Genomic DNA, 21,881 nt, shown 5'->3' with positions numbered 1-21,881 from the left:
TCGGACGTTAACATTCGCCAATTCCACTGACCCCAGTGCTTGTGTCCGTTTTACCAATTGCGCTGCACAGCACATTACATCGCTGTAGATTTGTGCGCAATCCGACAAATTTATCATGTGCAGACAGTTTTCTAGGTATTTCCAGGCCAACAACACCGCTGCTATATTCTCTTTGTTGTCCAAATTTCTTTGGCTGAATTTCCGACATTACGACCCAAACCGAGACGTGTCCACATGAGCGCTCTTAGCCGCAACATCAGCAGCGATGACGGCCAAGGACGCGCTTTGCATGATACTGAAGATAGAAAACTCGGCCGCGGCTTGTTGAACCAGCGTATTCCGCAGCTCGACCGCAACGAGCGAGTCGATGCCATACTGCACAGGTCGACTTGCTAGCTCGATGTCCGCGACGGGGATCATGTAGATGTCGGACAGCTTCTCCGCGATGGCCGCGCCCACAAGCTCGACCGCCTCGTCCATTGAGGCCGCTGCGCCCAGCCTGCCTGCAAGAGAGCCCGAACTGTCGCCTGACGCGCCAGCGCCGGCTCCGCCCTGCCCCTGGCCGGTCTCGTGGTCTCGCAACGCGGCGAACCGGGCGTCGCGTCCCAACAGGGACTCTTCATCCCCGTCCCAATGATTGCCGGGCCTGGAGTTTAGCCCAACCACGACCTGGGGCTCGTACGGGGCGAGGATGGCGCTACCTAGCACTGCGAGGACCTGATCTTTGCTCAGCGGCACATGGCCGAGCCTATGCAGGCGCCCCAGGACACCGGCGGTCTCGGCAGCCACTCCAATGGCCTTGTCGGCGCCGAGGTCAATGGAGACAGCGGGAAGCCCGTGCGCGATACGCCAGCGGGCGAGAGCATCCTGGTAGCATCCGGTCGCCGAGTAATTGGACCTACGGCCGACGAGAGGATGACGAAGAAGTCCAGATCGCCGGCGTTTTCGAAATTTTTATGCAGATTCCAGGTCCCGTGTACTTTGGGTAGGATGGCAGCCTGGTAATTGGCAAGCGTCATCTGCTCCAAGACGGTATCCTGAGTAGAAAGTTAGCTCTGAGATTCACCTTGAAGACTTGGGTTTCGGGAGCTACTCACCTGAAGAACCATCGCAGCTTGAATAATACCACAGACTGGCGGAAGACCGTCGTCCTTGCAGAAACGCAACGTCTTCGCGAGGTCTTCCTCGTTCGAGACATTGCAACTCACAAGCTTGACACGACAGCCAATATCCCTCAGCTCGTCTAGGAATGCTGCGGCTTTCTTACCAACGCCCGCACTGCGTGACAGTAGGATCAGATTCTTGGTTCCATGGGCCACCATCCAATGCGCAATAGAGCGACCGATTCCCCCCACCCGGCCCACGAGCAGGTAAGACGCGTCTGGAGAGAATTTCGGGGTCGAGACACGTCGAAGCACAGGAACTTGTGCATCTGGGCTAGCGGAGAGTACCGCCTTGCCCATGTGTTTGCCGGTCTGAATCATGCGGAAAGCTTTCGCAACGTCGGCCAAAGGATAAGCCGTGGCCGGGTGGACGGGAGCGATGACTTTGGCTTCGAGGAGACGGGCGACTTCAGCCAGGACTCGGTGCACCTCTCGCGGCTTGTGCTCCATGAGAGCAAGCAGGTGAAATGCCGAGAAGTAGACTTGGCGGTTGAATGGACGCATCTCGAGATAGTTGTTGAGCTCCAAGTCACGTTTTCCGATCTCGACAAAGTGGCCGAACGAAGCTAGCACGTTGAAGCTTTCCTATAGAAGAGGTCCAGCAAGGGAGTTTATAACCACATCGACACCACGGCCGTCAGTTGCTGCGAGGACGTTGGTAGCAAATGATTTGTCTCGGCTGTTGAAAATGTGGTCCGCTGGGATGTCGTACCTGTTCATCACCAGCTCGCGTTTCTCAGGCGTGCCAACAGTAGCATATAGAAGCCGTACATGTAAAGCTGGTATCTTTAATACTCTACTCAAGCCAGCCATGGTCGGCTGGATGCTTGCACAGTTTGTTATCACAAACACGCCAAGTTTTGTGGTAGACAGAACTCCTGATATATCAATTAGATATAAACTATAAGAACCCCTATTCCGTAATTAGTAGTAAAAGGGCTGAATGAAGAACAAAAGTTACTGTAAGAAAGTCTGGCATCTAAAATGCCCGATAGTGACAAAGCGAGCTCCGAAGAGATTCCAACAACACATGGCTCCTCAAGCCATTCTCCCTGTCTCAGTCCTCCGTCTTCTCCGTCTTCTCCGACGCCACCGCCCCATCAGACTCGGACTGGGCCGGTTTCGTATGCCCCTTGCGGATATCCTTCCACCCGAGACCCGCACCGAATGCAAATGCAGCGACGCTGATGCCGGCGCCGAGATACATGACATGACCGACTGCGGTGCTGTAGGCTTTGAGGACGCCAGGCAGCTCGGCGCTCGAGACCAGCTGGCGGATCGATCGGGCGCCGGCATGAACGATAATTTCTGCGTCGACACTCGGAGCATTTTTCTTGACCTCGCTGCGCAGGACGTTGCTGAAGATGGTCTGGGCCGTCGTCAGGCACGTGGCGCCGCCAAGGTACTGCGTGAAGATAACAATGGCCATGGCGACGGGGATCTGCGGCGCGGGGATCACGCTCTGAATGGCGATGAAGGACTATTACTCCGCCAATTCAGTACTCTGTCTTCGAAATAGGTGCATATTGGGGCCAATCTTACCGTCGAAAACGCCGAGCCGATACCGACGCCGTAAAGAATCTGGTATCCTACCCACTTGGCGACGGGGGTGGAGGGTGTCAGACCTGACAGGAGACCATACCCGATAGATGACAAGGCTGTTCCCACGAGGACCCACGGGAGATAGTATCCAAGTGCGTGAACTATATCGTGCATAGATGGTCAGCAAGGAGAAGAACTGACACGGCCGGGGCAACTTACTCAGAGTGCCAGCAAGCATAGCAAAAACAGCCTGGCCCACAGCAGTTGGAAGCGTATGTACACCGCTCATGATAGCCGAGTCATTCTTGACGGCTTGGAAGTAGATGGGCAGGAAGTAGTTTCCGCAGTACAGCACACCGGAAATGAAGAACATGGCGAACGAGGCGCACCATACAATACGCTGTCTAAGCATGGAAAACGGTACCATGGCGTCTTCGCCCTTCTTGTACTCCCACACCAAGAATGTGATGCATGTAAGGCCAGAGCCAACGAATAGGCCAATGATGACGGAACTATTCCAGGCGTGTTCATTGCCGCCGTAATGCAGCGCCAGGAGCAGCATGATAGAACACGGGGCAATGAGAACGAATCCGACCATGTCAAAAAGTTGGAAAAAGGAGCCGAGAACCACTCGGACGGGCTGTTTGGGCCGTACTTCAGGAATGTGGGTGAAAAGGAGGAGACCAATGACCACCGCGCCGATGGGTAGGTTGATATAGAAGCCTGGGAACAGACACTGTCAGCCAGGTTTGTACTTTATCAAGATGGATGGTATTGCTCGGAGATGTCCCATCAATTTGGCGCAAATCGAAAAACGCTGTATGGAGGGGCACAATACTCACACCATCGCCACGAGACGTTTTCAGTGAAGGCACCGCCGATCAAGGGCCCGGTAGCGACACCTATCTGGCCCAGGCCGACGTTGATGCCCATGGCCATGGCCTGACTATGCGGTGATAGAATGCAGGAGATAATAGTTAATGCGCCGTTCAGAATGCCTGCGGATCCCAAGCCAGCGATCGCTCTCCCCACGATCAACATGACAGAGGACTGGGCCGCGCCGCATATCGCCGAGCCAATCTCAAAGAGAACGAAGAAGGAGAGAAATGACCACTGAAGACAGATATCTGTCAGAAATGCAGACATATTTGGGGGGACCTTTCGGGTCCTCCGCGAGAGAAGTACAGCAACTTTGTACGGACGCAAGTGCTCACCTTTGTGCTGAAATGGGTGTAGATTTTGCCGCTCATGGGCTGGAAAGCCGAACTCGCCAACTGATACGCGCTTCCATACCTGAATCGTTCCTTTTTGTCAGTAAGATTGGCCAATAGCTGCGCTGTAATTAAGGATACTATGGCAGATAGTGTGTGTGTGCCTGCGCGTTACCTACCAGCCAACATCGAGGAGTGAGTTGAACTCCGACGTTATGGAGGGGATTCCCGTCGCGATGATTGAGTTGTCGAGCATAACCAGAAAATACACCAGCGTAACGGGCACCAAGATCAGGATGATCTGGACCCGAGTGACGGTTTCACGCTTGTCTTGCGCAGGAGAGGCATCCGATGGTGGCGTCTGGACGGATCTGGGCGGCGAAGAGTCCGGGCCATCGCCGGCAACTGTCGTCTCACTTTTGTCGACTGAGAGTGCAGAGGTCGCCATGTCAAATATATTTAGACGTTGCTTGTTAGCCTGGAACTTTTCGATATCTCTGGAGACGTCTTGGAATGCTGCTGTTGAGGAAGAGATATTGAACGTTGTAGGAAGCAACTAGTTTTGAAGGGATGGAGAATCACTTGGTCTTTTGTCCTATCTCTTCCACAGTTGGCCAACGCGATTATGCAATTTCCGAAATCTCCATTCTTCGGACGGTCAAAAAAAAAAAAAAAAAAAGGTCTATACGTTGTGTGCCCATGGTTATTGAATTAGGGGCTGTGGAAGCGGCGGACTCTGAACCCCCTCCGGACGTCAGGCACGAAACGCTGTCTTGGTCGGGATCGGACACGGGACTCCGAAAGCCGGTTTTCGGTCGGCGGCTGAAATCCGCAGGAACCGGATCAAGACCCTGGATTCAATTGGCCTCCAAACGATAGCCAGAACGAGGATTACGGTTGTACCCAAATCTTGGTTAATTCTGCCTACAACTCTTCTCTTGTCCCCTGTCACGATCAATGCCATTCTTATTCTATTGTCACCTTCCCTACTTCATGAACAAAAATCACAATGCGGATACGATAGACCAAGAAGTTACTGTTGTATCTATTCCTTGTTGGCCTAGTTGATTACAGGCCCATTTTCTTATTCAATTTGCGGATTTTGCAAAGGGCAAAGTGCTTGGCAACTGATATTAGTTTCTCTATCTCACGCCAGCTAGAAATTCACCCAGCCATTCGTCATTTGAGAGTTCCATCATCCACGGCATCATCTGTTCCGCCCCTTCCATACTATCTCCCGCAAGACTAGCCCACGCAGCTTGTTCTGCGGGTTCTTCGGGGGCCATCTTGGCCCCGATCCAGGTTCGAAGGATGCGCGCCATCCGTGGGAACTGTCTAAAAAGGTCATCGTCGGCCTGAAACCCCGCTTCTGTACCGTCAAATTCCATCTTTTCGGCCATGCGGTCGAGTACCAGGCGCACATCAACGACATTTCGGACGGCCTGTCGGTCCCATAACGGGTCCTCCAGTGTCGAGAGCCGAATCAGTGTTACCAGACAGCGGGCAAACTGACCCCAGAACAGAAAGGAAAGACCACGGCAGGTCGCAGGCGAGAGTAGAAAAAAGATGTCCAGCCATGACTTGACTGCATTGACGGACCGCCAGAGGCATTCCAGCCGTTCAAAGTTGGGCGCACAGCCGGCGGAGCTGCTACCGCATGCCGGGAGCACCGGTGCCTTGGAGTTTGCTGTGTGCCCAGTCTCTGTTATGCATAGTTCCACATAGTGCAGATGTAACATGAGCATATCTGAGGCTACATTAGCATGGCATCTTTACTCGTACGGAGGCCGCTCCTGTGGGCGTCTGACACCAAGCGTCGTCGAACTGAAAAAGAAAAAAAACCGTGGGGTGGGATATATCTTACCATGTGATGGCTGCAGCGAAGGGACGACCATTCTCAGATCCTGCAGCTGTTTCTGTAAGGTCCCGAGAAAAAGAGAGACCGGGGGCACGGCTACTCCCTGGCCTTGGTTTGCTTCTAAATGTTCCCGAGCCCGCACAGTCTCCTGCGCAAGCAACTGCAGGCGCACCTGGAAGGCAAACGCCTCGTCGGTGTGGCAGTCCTTGTTAGTGGCGACCGCGCGCAGGTGCTCTTCCATTCTGGGTGTCCAACGCATAGCGTCAATCTGCGAAAAATAGGATGAAATTCTGTATTTGGTCAGCAAGAAGCTCATCCTGCTTTATCTTGATGAACCTGGGCACGCACATGGAACTAAGAAGAAAACACGCTAGGGCGGCCCGTTGCCGCTCCAGAAGAGGTTGTCCAGTCTCCAAGCTGGTGAAGCGGACTGGGCATTGGAACTCGGGAACAAAAGGTCCAATCATGTGCTCGTCGGGCGGCAACGGCTTGTTGAGGCCAAGATCGGAGACTATGGACATGGCCATCATTATCAGGCGAGAAAGCGTCTCAGACTTTGTGAGGAAGTGGTCGGAACCCCATGCCACATAAGTCAGGAGGCTAAGCAACAAATCGAGGCTCGAGTGATTCTCGACTAAACACTCCTGCGCCAACAGTTTCTTTAGCTCTCGCCCGCGCTCGACTTTGTGCTGTATCGAAGTGGACGAGACGGCGATGATGGCCCGAGCAAGGAAAGGCTGTTCAAGGCGTAGTTGTTCTGCCGATAGGTCGGGCTGGAGATGGATGAATGGCAGATACGGCAACATGTGGGATCGGAAGTGGCTGAGATACTTTTCTGTTTCATCCAGCGACGGCTCGTATAGACTCGCGCCAGCGCCGGCCCTGTCTGTGCGGGGCGCATGCGTCGGTGCCGGGGAGCACGACAAGGATGTCAACGGGGGCGAGCTGATCGACGATGTTGAGACGACGTGGCCGTTGGCAGAGTGGGCAACGGAGCTCGACAGTGAAGGCGGCGTAGCTGCTGGGCCAGCCTGTGGAAGGTGACCCTGGGCCGTGACACCCTGCTGATCAAGGAGATTGCGCAAAGCCGTTGATGAGTCGGCCGAATTAGCGACCGACTGCAAGACGGACACGAGGTTGTCGAGCTTACTCTCCAACTGGGCCATCATAGCGTTGGAGTCTTGGTTCGTTTGGCCATTGCGCCTGCGAGCCGAGCTAGAGGGCTGACATTGCTTACTGAGACGATGACACCTAGAATTGTGTCAGTAGTTGATCAGAGTGAAGACAGAGAGAACTGTATTGTTAGGGCATTATGGAATTTCAGAATAGGAGGGGGGATGCAAGAAAACAAGCAGGCAGGCAGGTAAGCGGCGGGCCATTCACTTTGGTCGCTACGCCAAAGTCCCTCTGGGGTGCGGGCCAGACTCACCTTTCACAACCGTCGCCGCCATCGGCACGGCCAATACACCTGCACTTGGATTTGAAGCAATGCAGACAAGCCTGGCCGTAGGGGGCTGATTGGCGCATGGCCCCTCTGCTGTTCATGCTAGGTGCAGTGCCTGGTGCGAGCCCAGTGTGGTTTGGAAGCTGGTCGTTTTGCGTTGAACGTGCTGCGATGGAGAGCGGGAATCGGCCGTTAGAATCCAACACCATGAAGCAGTTGCGGATGTAGGCCACCGTGTTGTTAGGAGGCGGGCTGCGGACTAGATTCGGGTCCCGTCGTTACGACCGGACTTTGAACCCCGAAATCCGACATGTCTGAAGTCGACGCGCCGCCCCATCATGGCTGGGACTGCAGCGGGACAACTTCGGTGACTCGGCTACTGCTGACGCTTGTACCTGATGTAGTTGATGTTAAATGCTACATACCTAGTCATTGTACGTACCGTGGTACGTACACTTTCATATCTGCACCACTCCTCTGCCCCTGTCCAAAGCCAGGCATACATCGGACCATTTTACACCATATGTAGATGATTGGAAGGACGCAGAAGAGGGGAAGCATTGGATCGCCCGGCCAAGATGGCTGAGAACGGGGAGGATGAAGCCAGTGTTATGTTGAATAAACTGAGGCCTTTGAGTACGGCCAGGAATATCTCGTTAGCGCAGCTCGGCCCAGACAACCAACTGGCCAAAGAGAGAGAGACTTAGGGTTGGTCGCGCCCGGCCACTAACGGGCGGTGTGGCACAAGGGTGGTCGGCGTTGCAGAAATGGTCTTTTCCCACGTTACGTTTTGTGCCTCAGTAAATACGGATACTGTATCAGTGAGCCGTTGGAGACGGATGCATGCGCCTTACATGCCTCACACAAACCACTTCCGGCAGTGCGGAACTGAGTTTCTGCAAGGAAGATGATTTTCTTCTTCTTTATCTTTTTCTTGTCTTTCATGTTTCTTTTTATTGCGTCCAAGTTGACTGGAAATCCATACTCACGCTACACAGCATCTGACTAGAATCCTCCAGGATAGCCAGCTATGACAGTACCGTCGTTGCACAAGTAGCCTATTGAACTACTTCAACTCTGGCCATAGCTTCCGGGCTTCTCCACATGCTGAGAACGCCGTTGGAGTGGGATGGGATGACAGGTGGGCCGAGGGGCCTGTAGGAAGAGACAGACGCACACAACTTAGCGGTACGGACACTCTCCGTTATGCTCCCCATGCCCCTGTACTGGACTTTTTGCAGGTATGCTGCCGACCCCTGGCTGACAACCAACCTCGCCGCCCTGTTTACGGCCATACAACGTATTCTTCCCCAACCAAACATCTAGACCTGGCGGCATGGGTCATTCGCCCGTAATTGAACAGAGTAGACCTTTCAAGACTTGGCATCCTAATCAAATGAGTATGAACACGTATCCTGTAGCTGTTTTTGTAAGTCGAGACGAGCTAGGGACATTGCTCTACGTGGGGGGATCAGTGCCCCTACCCAACTTCCTAGGAATGTTGAAGAACAGGCCCCAGAACCCTGCCAGGCATTACAATGTAACCTTCGGACGATGTGCTGCAGGATCCAGACTGTGATATGCGTGGAGGACTGGGTCATTAGCTCCATCTAGAGACGCTTGGATTCGAATCCAGAAAATGCAAGCCTGTGTTGACAACGCCACACCCTCATTTCCCCCTCATCACAAGGGTTTACCGGTGAGAACGACAGGACGATGATGATGCCTACCTCTACAAGAAAACCTCGGGCCGATAGTTTTACTTGCACAATCAGAGATTCCGGACGAGTCCCAGTCCACGTCGAGCAGGGGCAAGCCACTCAATCTCATCTGATCTATCATATCGTACGCCCTGTCAGAACATCGACATAACGCGCCAATCAAATTCTTCCGTTTTATTCTACTCCATCCCCTCTATACCCCTCTTCCCTGCTTGTTCTCAGCCCTGCGCACGCTGTACGACTCGCATTCTGACAGTATGACACGCCTCGGATAACCCTGGGCGTGAGTTTGGGGTCATCACGGCCAGGTACTGGGAGATGGCAAGAGAACTTTGGTAATGGCGGCACGGATAGTGAACTGAGAACCTAGCCCCCATGCTGCAGCCTGGTCTATTACGCTATATGATTATTGTATGCAAGGATAACTATGTTCATTACCCTTCTCCAGCTTACCATATGGACAACCCCGTCGGTCAGCCATGGAAGGAGATGTCGCCGGTGCTGTCTGACGCGCTCGGCATCCCACCCAGTGGCATCGTGCCCTTCCGCGATTGGCTCCGACTAGTCTGCCGCTCGCCACTGCCGGAAACTGAGAATCCGGCGTCCTGGATCGTAGACTTCTTGGACCACAACTTCGAGCGCATATCGTGCAGCGACCTGATCCAGGATATTACCAAAGCGCAGGAGCATTCCAAAATCATGGCTGGCGTGGGCCCTGTGAGCTCTGAGGTTGCTAGGGGTTATGTGAGAGCCTGGAAGCAAATGGGCTTTTTGACGTCATAAGTTGTTGCAACTGTTCGAATATGAATTTTGAGCTTTTGGTGGCAATCACTTATAATTCTTTCAAATTTGGGCTATTGTCTGCTAAATTAAGAGGAAGAAAGAGGATCGAAGTAGTTAGATTCCATAGATTGTCAGGGAATGTGGTTCATATCTCACGCTATCAACTCTTGTGACCCTTCACCACATAATTCATGCCCGATATTTTCGATACTGGGTAGTACTATAACATATAATAACTCTACAATACCGCAACTTTTTTTCATTTGAGCCATAACTTTCGCTTGGGGTTACTCAAGGGCTCGCAGGTTTGATTGCAAGCCAGCTTCAACAAAATGGCACTGTAAAACAGGCTACTCAGTCGCGATTCTCCTGGAACGAGAAGACTTGCCCCTAACTCGTCCTGGGTCATGAAAATGCACCTCTTGTAGATGACATGATGCTATGCAAGGGAAGTGGGCTGCCTCTGCTAGCATGTCGGAAGGTATTTCAGCGGGGACTGCTGCAAGGAATCGCGTGTGACGAGTCAAGGAATGAGCATGCTTGGGCAAAAATGGAGTTAAAGTCGACCCTAGGTTTTGTGTCTATTGCGATATGATACTATGCTGGCATCTATGGCTACATAGATTAGAATCTCTGCAGTATCAAAAAAATAATGGATTTGTGTGACTCGCGTCCTGCTTTGACGAACGTCCGAACGATCGGCAACGTTGCAAAATGTATTTAGAATAGCCGGTGCCTCCCGACCACGTTATTTCGATTAATTTAGGAAAATCACGAATTCGGCTGGTGCACATGGTACGGATTCTTCAGGGCAGCCAGGATATTTCCATACTTGGTCAGTTGGCGGCTATCTGTAACAACACCCCAGTTATCGCCAAGCTACAGGAGCAACCTTGAACCAACAAGTGCCACAACGATGTACTATTGGTCCAAAAGATCGTTTTTAAATGCTTGCCGCTCAGGTCGCCTGAGATTTCAATGTACAGATACCTCTTTTCGCTTAATTACCTCTGAGAATTGGGCGCTTGTGCATCCCAGACTGCGTATTGAGACAGATTGGGTTGTTGGCCCCCTTTGCGTCCAGAAATGGTACCATTTGGCATACAGCCTGCTTTATCCCCTTGTCATACAGCGGCTCACGAAACATGATATCTGTGGATGAGCGACCCTACATGAGATTCGAAACATGCATACTGATGGGGACCTGCTCACTAAAGATGCATGCTGGCCTAACAGCCCCCAAGGCCTTCACCCTCACAGGCGTTGAAGATTGCCCGGCATGTCTTCATCTTCTCCTCCCTTCTCAGAATAGACATCGCTCATCTTAATGTTTATTTTCACAGTTCAAATTTCCGGCAGCCATAAATGAGCTATATTGGATTCTTTGTTTGAGCATCAATACCGCGTTACACCCTCGAAACCCCACTTGGTTGGTTTTCAGTCCCACATTCGGAGAGCTTTTTGAAGAATTCATTTCTTGCATACTGCATCTTTTCAGCACATGGACTTATTGCGGATTCCTTACTCTAGCCTTTTTGCGCTCCGCGATAGCATCAACCAGACCGATATCCATACAACTGTCCAAGGTTGGGTGGCAGCCGGCAGAGACAGAGGAAGCATTGACATTCTTTGGTCAAGCCTCTTGACTATTGTGCTCTGTGTCTGGGTATCTACGCATCCAAATGCTCTCTCGCCAAAAGACAAGTGGTATCATGGCGTCTTTGATAAGGTTAACCTTGCCATGATCGGACTCTTAGGTCCTGATTTTCTATTCGGACTTGCAGTAGGCCAGCTCTCTAGTGCTCGTAGGAGCGTTAAGGTATAGGGAATTCGCGTAAATGACAATCTGCAACCGCTGACTTTTGATGTGATCAGCAATTCAAGAGAGACCAGCATTTGTGTGGCAACCAGAAATGGACCTACACGCATGCATTTTTCGTCGATATGGGAGGCATCTTTCTCAAAAGCCCCGATTTCCCCGAGGGGTTCCCAATAGACGCCGAGCAACTACATTATCTTGTCAAGCATGAGTTTGTTGAGTTTCCGAACATGGATTCCATGGATATCTCGGAGCGCAACACAATCGACACTTTGTCAAGGTGAGGCTATCTTCATCATCGTTTGCACTACTCAATACTAATTATTAACAGACTGATCACTCTCTGGCAAGCAGTCTGGTTCTTCATCACGGAGATGGATCGAATCAAAAATGGACTGCCAATCACACCACTGGAGCTCACTGCGCTGTCCTTCACTTTCGCCATGGTTGCAACCTTCATTTGCTGGTACCCAAAACCCGCCATTTCTTATCCCCGATTCATTGAGACAAAAATCCGAGACGGACAACAAGTCACTGTGGATGAGATTCGAATGCATGCCAGATCTCACGTAAGTGCTTCCACAACGCCCATGTCACTTGATCCTCGGAAACTAATCCGATGCAAAGACACACCCGCAACTTTCAACGGCATGGTACCGCACCCCCTTGGACGATATAACCCCTCGTATCTTTCGGATCGACGCGTACTGGTGTTTCTACAAGAGACTGGGCGATATGATGCATCTCCATCCATACGGTCGGCCCATCAAGCAGGAACTCTGGGACAGATTCCCCTCTGATCTATGGCGTCCCATGGAGTTGATATACTATCCCCTTGGTGGGGTATTCATCGTCGGCTTCAGCGCATCGTTCATGATTGGATGGAATTTCCATTTTCCTACACCCACGGAGCAGCTCATATGGCGGCTCGCCGCATCGTATCACATGTTCTTTTCATTATACGGCGCCTTCCACTGGCTTTATGAAGATCAGATGTGGCACCGAGCCCAGAAACGCATGCACAATCCACCAGAAATGAGTCAGAGCCAGACAGCAGATGCCGAGGCTTTGCCTCAACAAGGCGAGCCAAAGCAGACTCCTAGCCGGTCGAGGGGCTTGGTCAATCGGTGGGTGACCCTACTTCGGTCGCAGGTCAACAACTCAGCGGACAAAGACCCGTCCATGGCAGTTCCTTTGTTCGTCATCATACCAAACGTCCTTATTTCTGCCGTTTATGCATGGTGTCGGTTGTATTTTTATGCCGAGGACTTTGTTTCATTGCGGGAGCAGCCAAAGGGAATTTATTTGACGGGCAACCGCTTTCTGCCTTTCATAGGTGAAATGTGGAAATAAACTTGGACAGGCAGCGAGGTCAACACGCTGTACAATGTACACTTGTCACGACATACACAAGCCGCAATTCGCAGCAGCGCAATTGCAGTTGCGCTTTTGCGTCGCAACATTTAAACGTCTGATTCGTATGCTGCGCACTATTTTGAGGCTAACTGAGGAAAATAGTGCTGCGCTCGCTCATTGAAAGGCGAGGGCGGAAGACAGAAAACCAGAAGCGTGACTCCAAAATTCGGTGAAGAAGCCGTTTCGCCGATCATTCCGGAGGTGACCTATTTGGGTAACTTTAGCAGTCCTTCACGCTTAATCCCGAGTGTGTCAAAGTCGCCGTTAGCGTCCGCATCTGTGACCCGACCGACCTCCAGAAAATGGGGCAATTTTCTCCGCCGTCCATTGAGAAAAACGCCGAGTTTGTCCCTAGTGACGCAATAGGGTAATCCAGGCCCGTCACCCCACAAAGCTCCATGACATGCACGCTGCCCCTCACTTGACTGCTCTCAATGCCAAAGAACACGACTCGAAGATGGCTATAAAGCTGTGAGGTAACTGCCATCTACTCAGAGATGTTAATTCGTAGGAAGCAATCACACTCTCAATTAATATAGACACCATGGCTGCTTCAAAAACCTTCAACGTTGGAATCATTGGATATGGGTAAGTGGAAGCACCCCCGCAAGTCATCATCAGACATCCTTGTCACGCAACCCCATACAATGCTTCCGGAATAGCATCACCCATGGCACGACTCTCCGGGGAAACCCACGTGCTGACGTACCATCATAGCCTCTCTGCCAAGGTCTTCCATATTCCTTTCATCAACCTTACGCCTCAATTCAAACTACACAGCATCGTTCAGCGAAATCCCACAGCCTCATCTTCCGCACCAAATGATTACCCGGACCTGAAGCACCACACCTCCCTGGAGCCCCTGCTCCAGGACCCGGAGGTCGACATCATCAACATCCTCACCCCGCCAAACACCCACTTCAGCTTTTCCAAGCAGGCACTGCAGGCTGGAAAGCACGTCCTGGTTGAGAAGCCATTCGTGCCCACCGTCGCCGAGGCCGAGGAGCTCATCAAGATCGCAAAGGAGAACAAGGTCCTGATCTGCGTCTACCAGAACCGCCGCTGGGACAGCGACTTCCTCACCGTGAAAAAGATGATCAAGGACGGCGTCTTCGGCCGCGTCTACGAGTTTGACACACACTTCGACCGCTACCGTCCAGAGCGCCCCACATCTTGGAAGGGCGAGTTGGGCATGGCCGATGGCGGTGGTGCGCTCTACGATCTCGGCTCCCACCTTATCGACCAGATCTATCACCTCTTTGGTCTCCCGGAGACCGTCTACGGCAAGCTCATCAGCCAGCGTGACGGCAAGTTCGACACGGAGGACCCCGACAGCGTGCACGCCCAGCTGGCCTACAAGGACGGCCTTATTGTCAGCGTTCGCATCGGCATCATGAGCGTTGAGGCGAACCAGCCGCGGTTCTGGGTGCGCGGCACCAAGGCGTCATTCCACAAGACGTTGCTCGACCCGCAAGAGGACCAACTCAAGGCGGGTAGGAAGCCCGACGAGCCTGGCTTTGGCGTCGAGGACCCGATCAACGGCGGGAGACTGATGTTGATCAAGGAGGACGGCAAGGTCGAGGAGCGGACGAAGCTGACTATCGAGCCCCAGACGTACCTCAAACTCTTCTTGGAGTTTGCCAAGGCCGTTGAGTCAGGAAGGGATGAGGACGTGCCTGTGCCGGCAAGCGAGGCGCGGGATGTTCTACGCATCATCGATGCCGTCAAGGAGAGCGCGAAGACTGGAAGCGAGGTTCGCCTATCTTGAGACAAGAATGTCTTGACGATATAGACCGAGGTTGGCCGTCGATAATGTTGTGAGCAATGTAGTCGGACGGGCGTGGCGCGGTGGGCCGAGCCGGCGGGCGCGAATTAGAGCCCGTTGACGCAATACTAGTCACGTAAATATTTCTATTTTTGGGGAGGGGCCTAGAGTCGGCCCTGTTTTTGCGGTTGCTTCCGGCAGAAAATCCAAAAGTTTTCCCAACTTGACAACTTCCGGTATGTGATGTCGCCGCTTATGGCTTGGAGCCTCCGGAGGGCGAGGCTTTGGAATGCCTACAACGGTGGCCCGACCCCCGCTGATCTACCCGTACGGGCGAAGCCAAGAAGGAAAATTGAACCCCGGATTGCCCTTGCTGGCCAAAGGGAGTTGCGTCCGCTTGGAGGTGAGTTAATTTCAAGGAAGCGGTCGGAATTTGGCTGAGCTTGGTCTTTATCCGGCAACTGTCTCAAAGAAGCTTCTTGGCAGATGACGATGGCGCCCCTAGATTCCTTCTTGCTGCGATGATGGCTTCCAGTGAGCACCTTGAAGGTGCAATTCGAATCTGCATGACGGAAGGTGTGCTCTCTCAAGTCTCTATCACGAGAAGGCATGATCAAGTATAAAAGGGAACCACGATGCGTCGTCCTTGCACATAACTCTCAAGCCATCAACATCCCTCACCCAACAACTATAACAACGACAAACCTACAACTACACCTCAAATCATCACAATAACTACCTGATATTCTCATTTATCCTCTGTATTTTTATACCAAACCTCAAAATGCGCTTCGCCGGCCTATTCACCGTCTTCTCCCTCATTGCCAGCGCTCTGGCTGGCCAGTACATCGTCGAGCTTAAAGCGGTGAGCCTCCCCGATTAGCCCCTACACCAATGAATATTTTCTTCTTCTTCTTATTTGGGCTAGTTCCTGATGTTCTTTTTTTAGAACACCAACGTTGAAGCTTTCCTTGCAAAGCTCCGATCGAAGGGTGAAGTCAACGTTATTCACGACTGGACGACCTCTTCCTGGTACTACGGCATTGTCATCAACACCAATGTTTACACTGTCAAGTCCCTGAAGAGGTTCCGGGAGGTCAAGCATGTCGAGGTTGACCAGGTCGTTACCCTTCCTACCCAGGCACCTCCTGTGCCGCTTCCTTCACCGATATCGGAAGATATTCCTGTCGCCCTTCCTTCTCCGATCTCAGAAGATATTCCCGTCGCCCTTCCTTCGCCGATCTCTGAAGATGTTCCCGTCGCCCTTCCCTCCCCGATCTCAGAAGATATCCCCGTCCCCCTTCCTAGTGCATCCTAAACCTCCTTGAAGCTGGAGGCGACTCAACCAGCCACTTAACGCAGGCTACTACTCCCGAACTCATTTATGCGAGGATTGACGGGATCAGGACCCTGGTTGTGTTAGTCTCATGCTCAGAATGGGTGTACCTGTTCGCCGATCGTATGCTTTGGTTATGCAGCTCTTGGAATTGTTTGTTATGGATTTGAGGAGGCTAGTAGTTGTGCTGTATCACTTTCAATTGAACTTGACGTTGGTCATTTATATCGAGGAAAAAAGTTCCCACAAACCTTGTGCCGCTCCTAGTACATGTGGTGACTGTCATCGCCACGTGCTATCCCAGCACCGGTAGTTTATCGGAAGAACTGTATCTACTTCGCAACATGGCTTGCATGCTCCCATGTATGGTTATCCCTAGTCACGTCATTTCACTCATCTGTCTCAGCTGACGGCAAAGGCCACAACGACCTTATGGACTAATTGTGCGACAGCTTGGTAGTCTAGTAAGCTTGCATATATCTCGGGCGTGCATCTCGGGCAATAATTCGCCCGTTCGGAGCAGCTGGCACAATTGGCGGACTTACGAAGACATCAACATATCCCATCCCGACAACCCGACACGTCCCCCCTTGCTGCGCAATCCGAACATACAGCGACAAGGATCCAAGGCCCCAATCAAACACTACCAAGCGTATGAACTGACCTAGCGATATCCTTTTTCAGCCCCTCACCACACTTTTCTGGGAACTAGCGGACGCCACAGCGGCACAACGGCAATTCGACAACGCCGTCAGCCATAAGGGTCCCGCGTGTTTTAGCCTAGTGCCCACATTCCAGGCAGCGGCAGCCATCAAGCGTGTTCGAACCTCATAAGAAACCGATCTCTCCATCAAAAGTTCGCGTGAGAAACAAACCTCGGAGCTCTCTGCAGCTAAACAAGATGGCAGCCATCGGTAACAAAGTCGCAGTGATTGGGTTGGGTGAGTACTTGCCCGGCCGTCAACTTTATACGAGTGCCATGCTGACGAGGTCCAGGTGCGCTTGGCCTCGTCTCCCTCAAGAACCTTGTAGAAGAGGGGTTTGATGTGACTGGTTTCGAGCGCAGCTCCGACATTGGTGGTCTCTGGCGATATACTACGGAGGACAGAACTTCTGTGCTTCCGAGTGAGCACCCCATAGCTTGTCTCGTGAAACGCAGAGAAATGCTGATAACACATGGCAGCGACCATCGTCAATATTTCAAAGGAAAGAGTGAGAGCTTCTTCGAGTCCGGACTTCCTTGCATCAAGGTTACTGATGGTTGAACAGGGATGCTTCACGGATTTCCCATTTCCGGATGGTAAAGCAACGAAGCGTAGCATGATGGAAAGAAGTTAACTGATCGTCAACAGGGACACCGAACAAACAACCTCCTGCCAAAGAGGTGGAGAGTTATCTGGAAGGATACGTGAAACGGTTCAACATCCGTCAATTTATGCGTTTCAACACCAATATTACCTGTATTTCTCATGACGACGATGCTAATAAGTGGCTGATTGAAATTGATGGCTCGTCAACCGAGAGCTTTGACAGAGTGATCATCGCTACAGGACTGAACCAGACGCCGAACTATCCAAATATTACGGGAATTGAACTATTCACAGGAGAGCAGCTCCATTCCAAGAGTTTCAAGAGGTGCGACTCGTCAGGAGAGCGAAGCATCAATATGCTTGTTGAAAGTCCTATACTTACGAGACTATCTAGGCCAGAAAATTTCGATGGAAAGGACGTGCTGGTAGTCGGCTTAGGAAACTCGGGGGCCGATACGGCGACTTCCCTTGTAGGTCATGCGAATAAAATCTACGCGTCTCATCGAGAAGGCAGTTTGGTCGTAAGTATACCATTTTAACCCCCGCCTCTGGTGGTAGAATCTCACGCAGGCCAGCTTCCTCGGATCAAGAACAACCGGCCGATCGACCATGGAATCACCCTCCGCTTCATGGCGGTCCAAGTCGTCCTCGAACGTCTCTTCCCCAAACTATCAGAGAAACTTTTCAACGCGTTTGCCAAGAGTATGCAAGATGGCGCCTTCGATATGCGCCCTGAATGGAAGCTCGCGCCTGCGCCGTCTCTCAAAACGGGCGTCCCAATTATTTCGGACGAACTTGTTCCCGCCCTAGAGAGTGGCAAGGTCGAATCGGTTTCGGGGATCAGCAAGGTGATCGGGCCTAATAAGGTTGAGTTGACTGATGGCAGGGTTCTCGAGGTCGATGCTATCGTCTACTGTACCGGGTACAAGCACAGCTTCAGCCTCTTGGACCCCAAGGCTGATCCCACGACCAAAACAACGCCAGAGTGGGCAGCTGCAAAAGGTTCCAGGGGCAAGCCGCTTCCTCGACTTTACCAAAATGTCGTATCTCTCGAATACCCGGACTCTTTGGCCTTTATGGGATGCGTTGCATTCCCTACCGGTGCCTTCGTGATATATGATCTAGCCTCTATGGCTGTGGCGCAGATATGGAAAGGCAGTTCAAAATTGCCTCCCAAGGAGGAGATGGAGCTGGCCGTTGACAAGCATCATGCCTGGATTTGTGACCTGGCGAGGCAAAACACTGTCCATCCTCAAATAGTGAATGCCCACGAGTGGTCGGCTTGGGCCGATAGGACGGCTGGCACTGGAGTAGATAAGTACTTGGGATGGGGTTGGGAGGGATGGAAGTACTGGCTGCAGGATCGTTCGTTCTGCAATCTCCTGATGGGTGGTGTTTACAGTCCTCACATCTATCGCTACTTCGAAGGAAAGAGGAAGAGATGGGACGGAGCAAGAGAGGAGATTGAAAAGATAAACAAGATTGTCACTGGAAAGTTGAAGATAAATTAAGAGAGAGAAGTTGTTTATGTCAATAAGTCGTAGGATTCAAATCAAAGTCACCTCTTCAACTTTCAATCCCCCTGAATCATGCGAGTTCACCTTCTCCATCAATTCCCCAAACATTACACCACTAACATAACATGGACTTATCAGATGATAGGAACTCCCTGTACAGGATCTCCGGAGGACTACCGGAAGCCGGCAACCGAAGAGAATAGCCACAAGGTCCCCTTCTTGAACGGTAGTAAGTCCTCTACCGAGGTAGCTTTTTGTTGTTGAAAATATGCTGGTCAGGTTTCCATCAGTCGCTTCCTCCACTCGCAGCACGAATTCCTCCCTAAGCCAGGTAAGGCTGTCATGATCCGTTGTCTTGAGATGAGTATACTTTTCAAAAGCTCCTTTGGCGATTGATGAAAAGCATGTTTTCTCTGGAGTAGTGGCATCAAGCTCACACACCGTGTCAGAGTTGTGTTGGTGGAACTTTCTGAAATCGTGGATGAATCCGAGCACAAGCCGCAACAAGGTGTCTCCTTTGACTCGACGCTCCTCGTCTGTTTGACCGTTGTGAAATGCCGCATTTTCAAATATCATGGTCTGAAAAAGCACCTCGAGTTGAGGCCTGCCCGTGGGGTGAGGACCCATCCGCTGGGGTCTGAATCCTTCCATCACCAGCCTACGTGCTGCTTCCCCCTTGCCTAAAGGAATGCACTTTGTTATTGTGTCCAAAATGACTCCCTGAGTGACCAGGTTTCTGCTACCAGAATTCGCGGGTAGGGCTTCCGTCAACTTGAGGGGGAGGGGTCTCCCTTTTGACGCGTCAAAGTATTTGAAGTAACTAGCCGCCAAGTACCGTATGTCGATGCCATTTATCCCTCGATAGTCCGGAGTCCAGGAAGGCAAATCGATATTCTCCCCGTTCTCGGGGTTCCACGGTCCAGCCGTCAGCAAAATAGACAGATCTCCGTCTTGGCGAATGAAAGACCTAGTGAATTCCATGTAGATATCCCGAGTCGACTTGGAGTAATCGGGCGCTAAAAATGGACTCTGATCGCAGACCCCTAGGAGCGCAAAGAGTTTATCGCGGGGGTCTGCTGACTGAAGACGTCTTGTGGGTTGCAAAACATTGGTCATGTGCCGAGCCTCCTCCTTTCTGATGCAGAACTGGGCGATGCGAAAGAACGCCTTTCGGAACTCCAAAACCCAACCCTTGCGGATTTCTAGCCCAACCCACTGTGAAGGAGTGCCCGAGATCTTGTCCAGGCGCCGGAAAGTCGACCAGTGCGCCGTGAGAACACCGCAATGGACAGTCGCTCTGTGACAAAGAACAATCTCCTGGAAAACCCACATTCGCGTCCAGTAAGGTCGATGCAAGAGCTCTGTCAAGGCCCGTGTGCCTGTCTCGTCGCCGATAATTCTGAGGATGACATTGTAGGATCCCGAGATTTCCGCGCAGTCGTTGAGGAGTTGCATTGCTTTTTCGGAGTTCTCCGACGCCTCTCCCAGCCATATTCTTACCCATTCCGCCTGGCTGTAGATGGAATCCATTCGCGCAACTTGAGCGTTGCGTTCGACTATGTCCGCTTGATTTATACAGATGCTGTCGACCCATAATGTCACTTCCTTGTCTTCACGACGAAGATGCTGCAAGGCCACCTGCAAATTTCTGGTCACGCCCAGGGAACACCCGTTGATAGTGATGTTGACACTCTCTGCGGCATCACCCCATGTGTAGGACACAGCATCATAATTAGCAGATGGTGCGCCAAACTCCTCGACAAACAGGCTGGCAACGATTGGGTGTGTTCTTGAGGGAGCATGCTGCAGCTTCATGAGACGAAACTGATCTGATCGAAGTGGAAGTTGCTGGTAAACTAGGACACAGTTATTTAGTGCCTCGCGGTGCGGGGAAACACGGCTCTTGATCTTACCCGAGTGAGCGTCGCGACCTAACATTGCAGACTGCGCAGTGCGTGCTGCGAAATGCAAGCTCGTTTTCTCTCTCTTCGGCTTGACTCGTTCTGTCCCAACTTTATGATCTTCAAAGTTCTTCGGCCCGATGTCTTGACCAAATATCTAGCCCAGTTCTGTCGCTCTCCGGCAGTATTCTTCGATGAACCGCGACGACTCATCACCTTGGGAATGTTCGCGGCAAGCGTAGCCAACTAGAATGGTGCGCGTTTGAATAACATGACCCTCCTTATCATGAGCCGCGCAGCGGTCAACAGAGTGCTTATAATACAGGCAGTGGCATGCGCTGTAAATTTCGGTGAGCTGAAAACACATTTCTCGGGGCGTAACTTTGACACAAGTGGGGGAGGGTTGGTACGTTAGCATGGAATCGTGAGGAGGGTGCAGTGAAAGGCTTAAGTATCGAAATTTTGATTCGCCCTGTCCCGCACGAAACCTGTGGCCCGCTAACTGAATTTTGATACATGACCGATAGGCTGCGCGCGCAGGCAGCGTCCATCCGCAAATCAGCCTGAAGCGCAAGTGGATAGCATGCATGATGATGTGACTACCCAAAACATCATCAGGTGAGAATTGGCTTGGCTGCCTCAATATCTGGTTCGCGAACCACTACAAGTTTTTAACGGTCGTATGAGTAGTCTAGTTGTCATCAACACTCTACCAAATTGTTGCAAACCCACCGCTGCGGTTAGAACATTGTTAGGTACCAAGTTCAAGATGCTTCAACATCATTCCTGGAACCATCTGCAAAATGGACGAAAACCTACTTCATTCCTGGAGAGGGAAAAGATAGAAATAATTCTAATAGGAGTTGAGGAGCTCCAATGCTAGAAGCAACTGGTGTGAAATCAACCAGTATTTTTGATGGGGCTGGGAGGGTTAGAAGCACTGGTTGAAGGATCATCTATCTTGCAATCTTCTAATGGGTGATATTTACAATTCTTGTTTCTACCGCTAACTCTCAGCAAAACAAGACGTGTTATGAAGAATGGAGAAGTATTGAAAGTTAAACATAATGCAATTGCGAATCTCAAGGTGGTAAA

At 51.6% G+C, this 21,881-nt stretch overlaps 8 protein-coding genes across 8 annotated transcripts; 5 read left to right on the top strand and 3 right to left on the bottom strand.

Moving 5' to 3' along the window:
- Window positions 1–207: 207 nt before the first annotated feature.
- EsH8_IX_000915 (uncharacterized protein) lies at window positions 208–4,364 on the bottom strand (the record flags this gene model as incomplete). The annotated part of the gene is made up of 9 exons (XM_083267251.1): window positions 208–798; window positions 903–1,037; window positions 1,098–1,748; window positions 2,257–2,643; window positions 2,706–2,866; window positions 2,925–3,428; window positions 3,548–3,818; window positions 3,920–3,998; window positions 4,096–4,364. 9 exons carry the CDS (start codon window positions 4,362–4,364, stop codon window positions 208–210), a joined length of 3,048 nt encoding a protein of 1,015 aa, XP_083130816.1.
- A 694-nt stretch (window positions 4,365–5,058) lies between these two features.
- EsH8_IX_000914 (fungal specific transcription factor domain-containing protein) lies at window positions 5,059–6,943 on the bottom strand (the record flags this gene model as incomplete). The annotated part of the gene is made up of 3 exons (XM_083267250.1): window positions 5,059–5,663; window positions 5,781–6,064; window positions 6,123–6,943. 3 exons carry the CDS (start codon window positions 6,941–6,943, stop codon window positions 5,059–5,061), a joined length of 1,710 nt encoding a protein of 569 aa, XP_083130815.1.
- A 2,452-nt stretch (window positions 6,944–9,395) lies between these two features.
- Window positions 9,396–9,722, top strand: EsH8_IX_000913 (uncharacterized protein; the record flags this gene model as incomplete). The annotated part of the gene is made up of 1 exon (XM_083267249.1): window positions 9,396–9,722. The coding sequence occupies one exon, from the start codon at window positions 9,396–9,398 to the stop codon at window positions 9,720–9,722; it is 327 nt and encodes a 108-aa protein (XP_083130814.1).
- A 1,501-nt stretch (window positions 9,723–11,223) lies between these two features.
- On the top strand, window positions 11,224–13,078 carry EsH8_IX_000912 (uncharacterized protein; the record flags this gene model as incomplete). Its single annotated transcript, XM_083267248.1, has 5 exons — window positions 11,224–11,313; window positions 11,598–11,821; window positions 11,873–12,110; window positions 12,169–12,668; window positions 13,060–13,078. The coding sequence occupies 5 exons, from the start codon at window positions 11,224–11,226 to the stop codon at window positions 13,076–13,078; spliced, it is 1,071 nt and encodes a 356-aa protein (XP_083130813.1).
- Window positions 13,079–13,501: 423 nt separating this feature from the next.
- EsH8_IX_000911 (uncharacterized protein) lies at window positions 13,502–14,725 on the top strand (the record flags this gene model as incomplete). Its single annotated transcript, XM_083267247.1, has 2 exons — window positions 13,502–13,545; window positions 13,675–14,725. The coding sequence occupies 2 exons, from the start codon at window positions 13,502–13,504 to the stop codon at window positions 14,723–14,725; spliced, it is 1,095 nt and encodes a 364-aa protein (XP_083130812.1).
- A 781-nt stretch (window positions 14,726–15,506) lies between these two features.
- On the top strand, window positions 15,507–16,040 carry EsH8_IX_000910 (uncharacterized protein; the record flags this gene model as incomplete). The annotated part of the gene is made up of 2 exons (XM_083267246.1): window positions 15,507–15,587; window positions 15,672–16,040. The coding sequence occupies 2 exons, from the start codon at window positions 15,507–15,509 to the stop codon at window positions 16,038–16,040; spliced, it is 450 nt and encodes a 149-aa protein (XP_083130811.1).
- Window positions 16,041–16,959: 919 nt separating this feature from the next.
- Window positions 16,960–18,879, top strand: EsH8_IX_000909 (flavin monooxygenase-like protein; the record flags this gene model as incomplete). Its single annotated transcript, XM_083267245.1, has 7 exons — window positions 16,960–16,999; window positions 17,055–17,183; window positions 17,242–17,270; window positions 17,328–17,358; window positions 17,411–17,693; window positions 17,763–17,889; window positions 17,944–18,879. 7 exons carry the CDS (start codon window positions 16,960–16,962, stop codon window positions 18,877–18,879), a joined length of 1,575 nt encoding a protein of 524 aa, XP_083130810.1.
- Window positions 18,880–19,624: 745 nt separating this feature from the next.
- EsH8_IX_000908 (HET domain-containing protein) lies at window positions 19,625–20,823 on the bottom strand (the record flags this gene model as incomplete). The annotated part of the gene is made up of 3 exons (XM_083267244.1): window positions 19,625–19,676; window positions 19,721–20,741; window positions 20,799–20,823. The coding sequence occupies 3 exons, from the start codon at window positions 20,821–20,823 to the stop codon at window positions 19,625–19,627; spliced, it is 1,098 nt and encodes a 365-aa protein (XP_083130809.1).
- Between the last annotated feature and the right edge of the window lie 1,058 nt (window positions 20,824–21,881).

This window comes from Colletotrichum jinshuiense, chromosome 9, assembly GCF_051148585.1.
Source record: "Colletotrichum jinshuiense chromosome 9, complete sequence".
In the NCBI taxonomy this organism is placed as follows: domain Eukaryota; kingdom Fungi; phylum Ascomycota; class Sordariomycetes; order Glomerellales; family Glomerellaceae; genus Colletotrichum; species Colletotrichum jinshuiense.
This window is presented reverse-complemented; position numbering and strand designations above follow the sequence as displayed.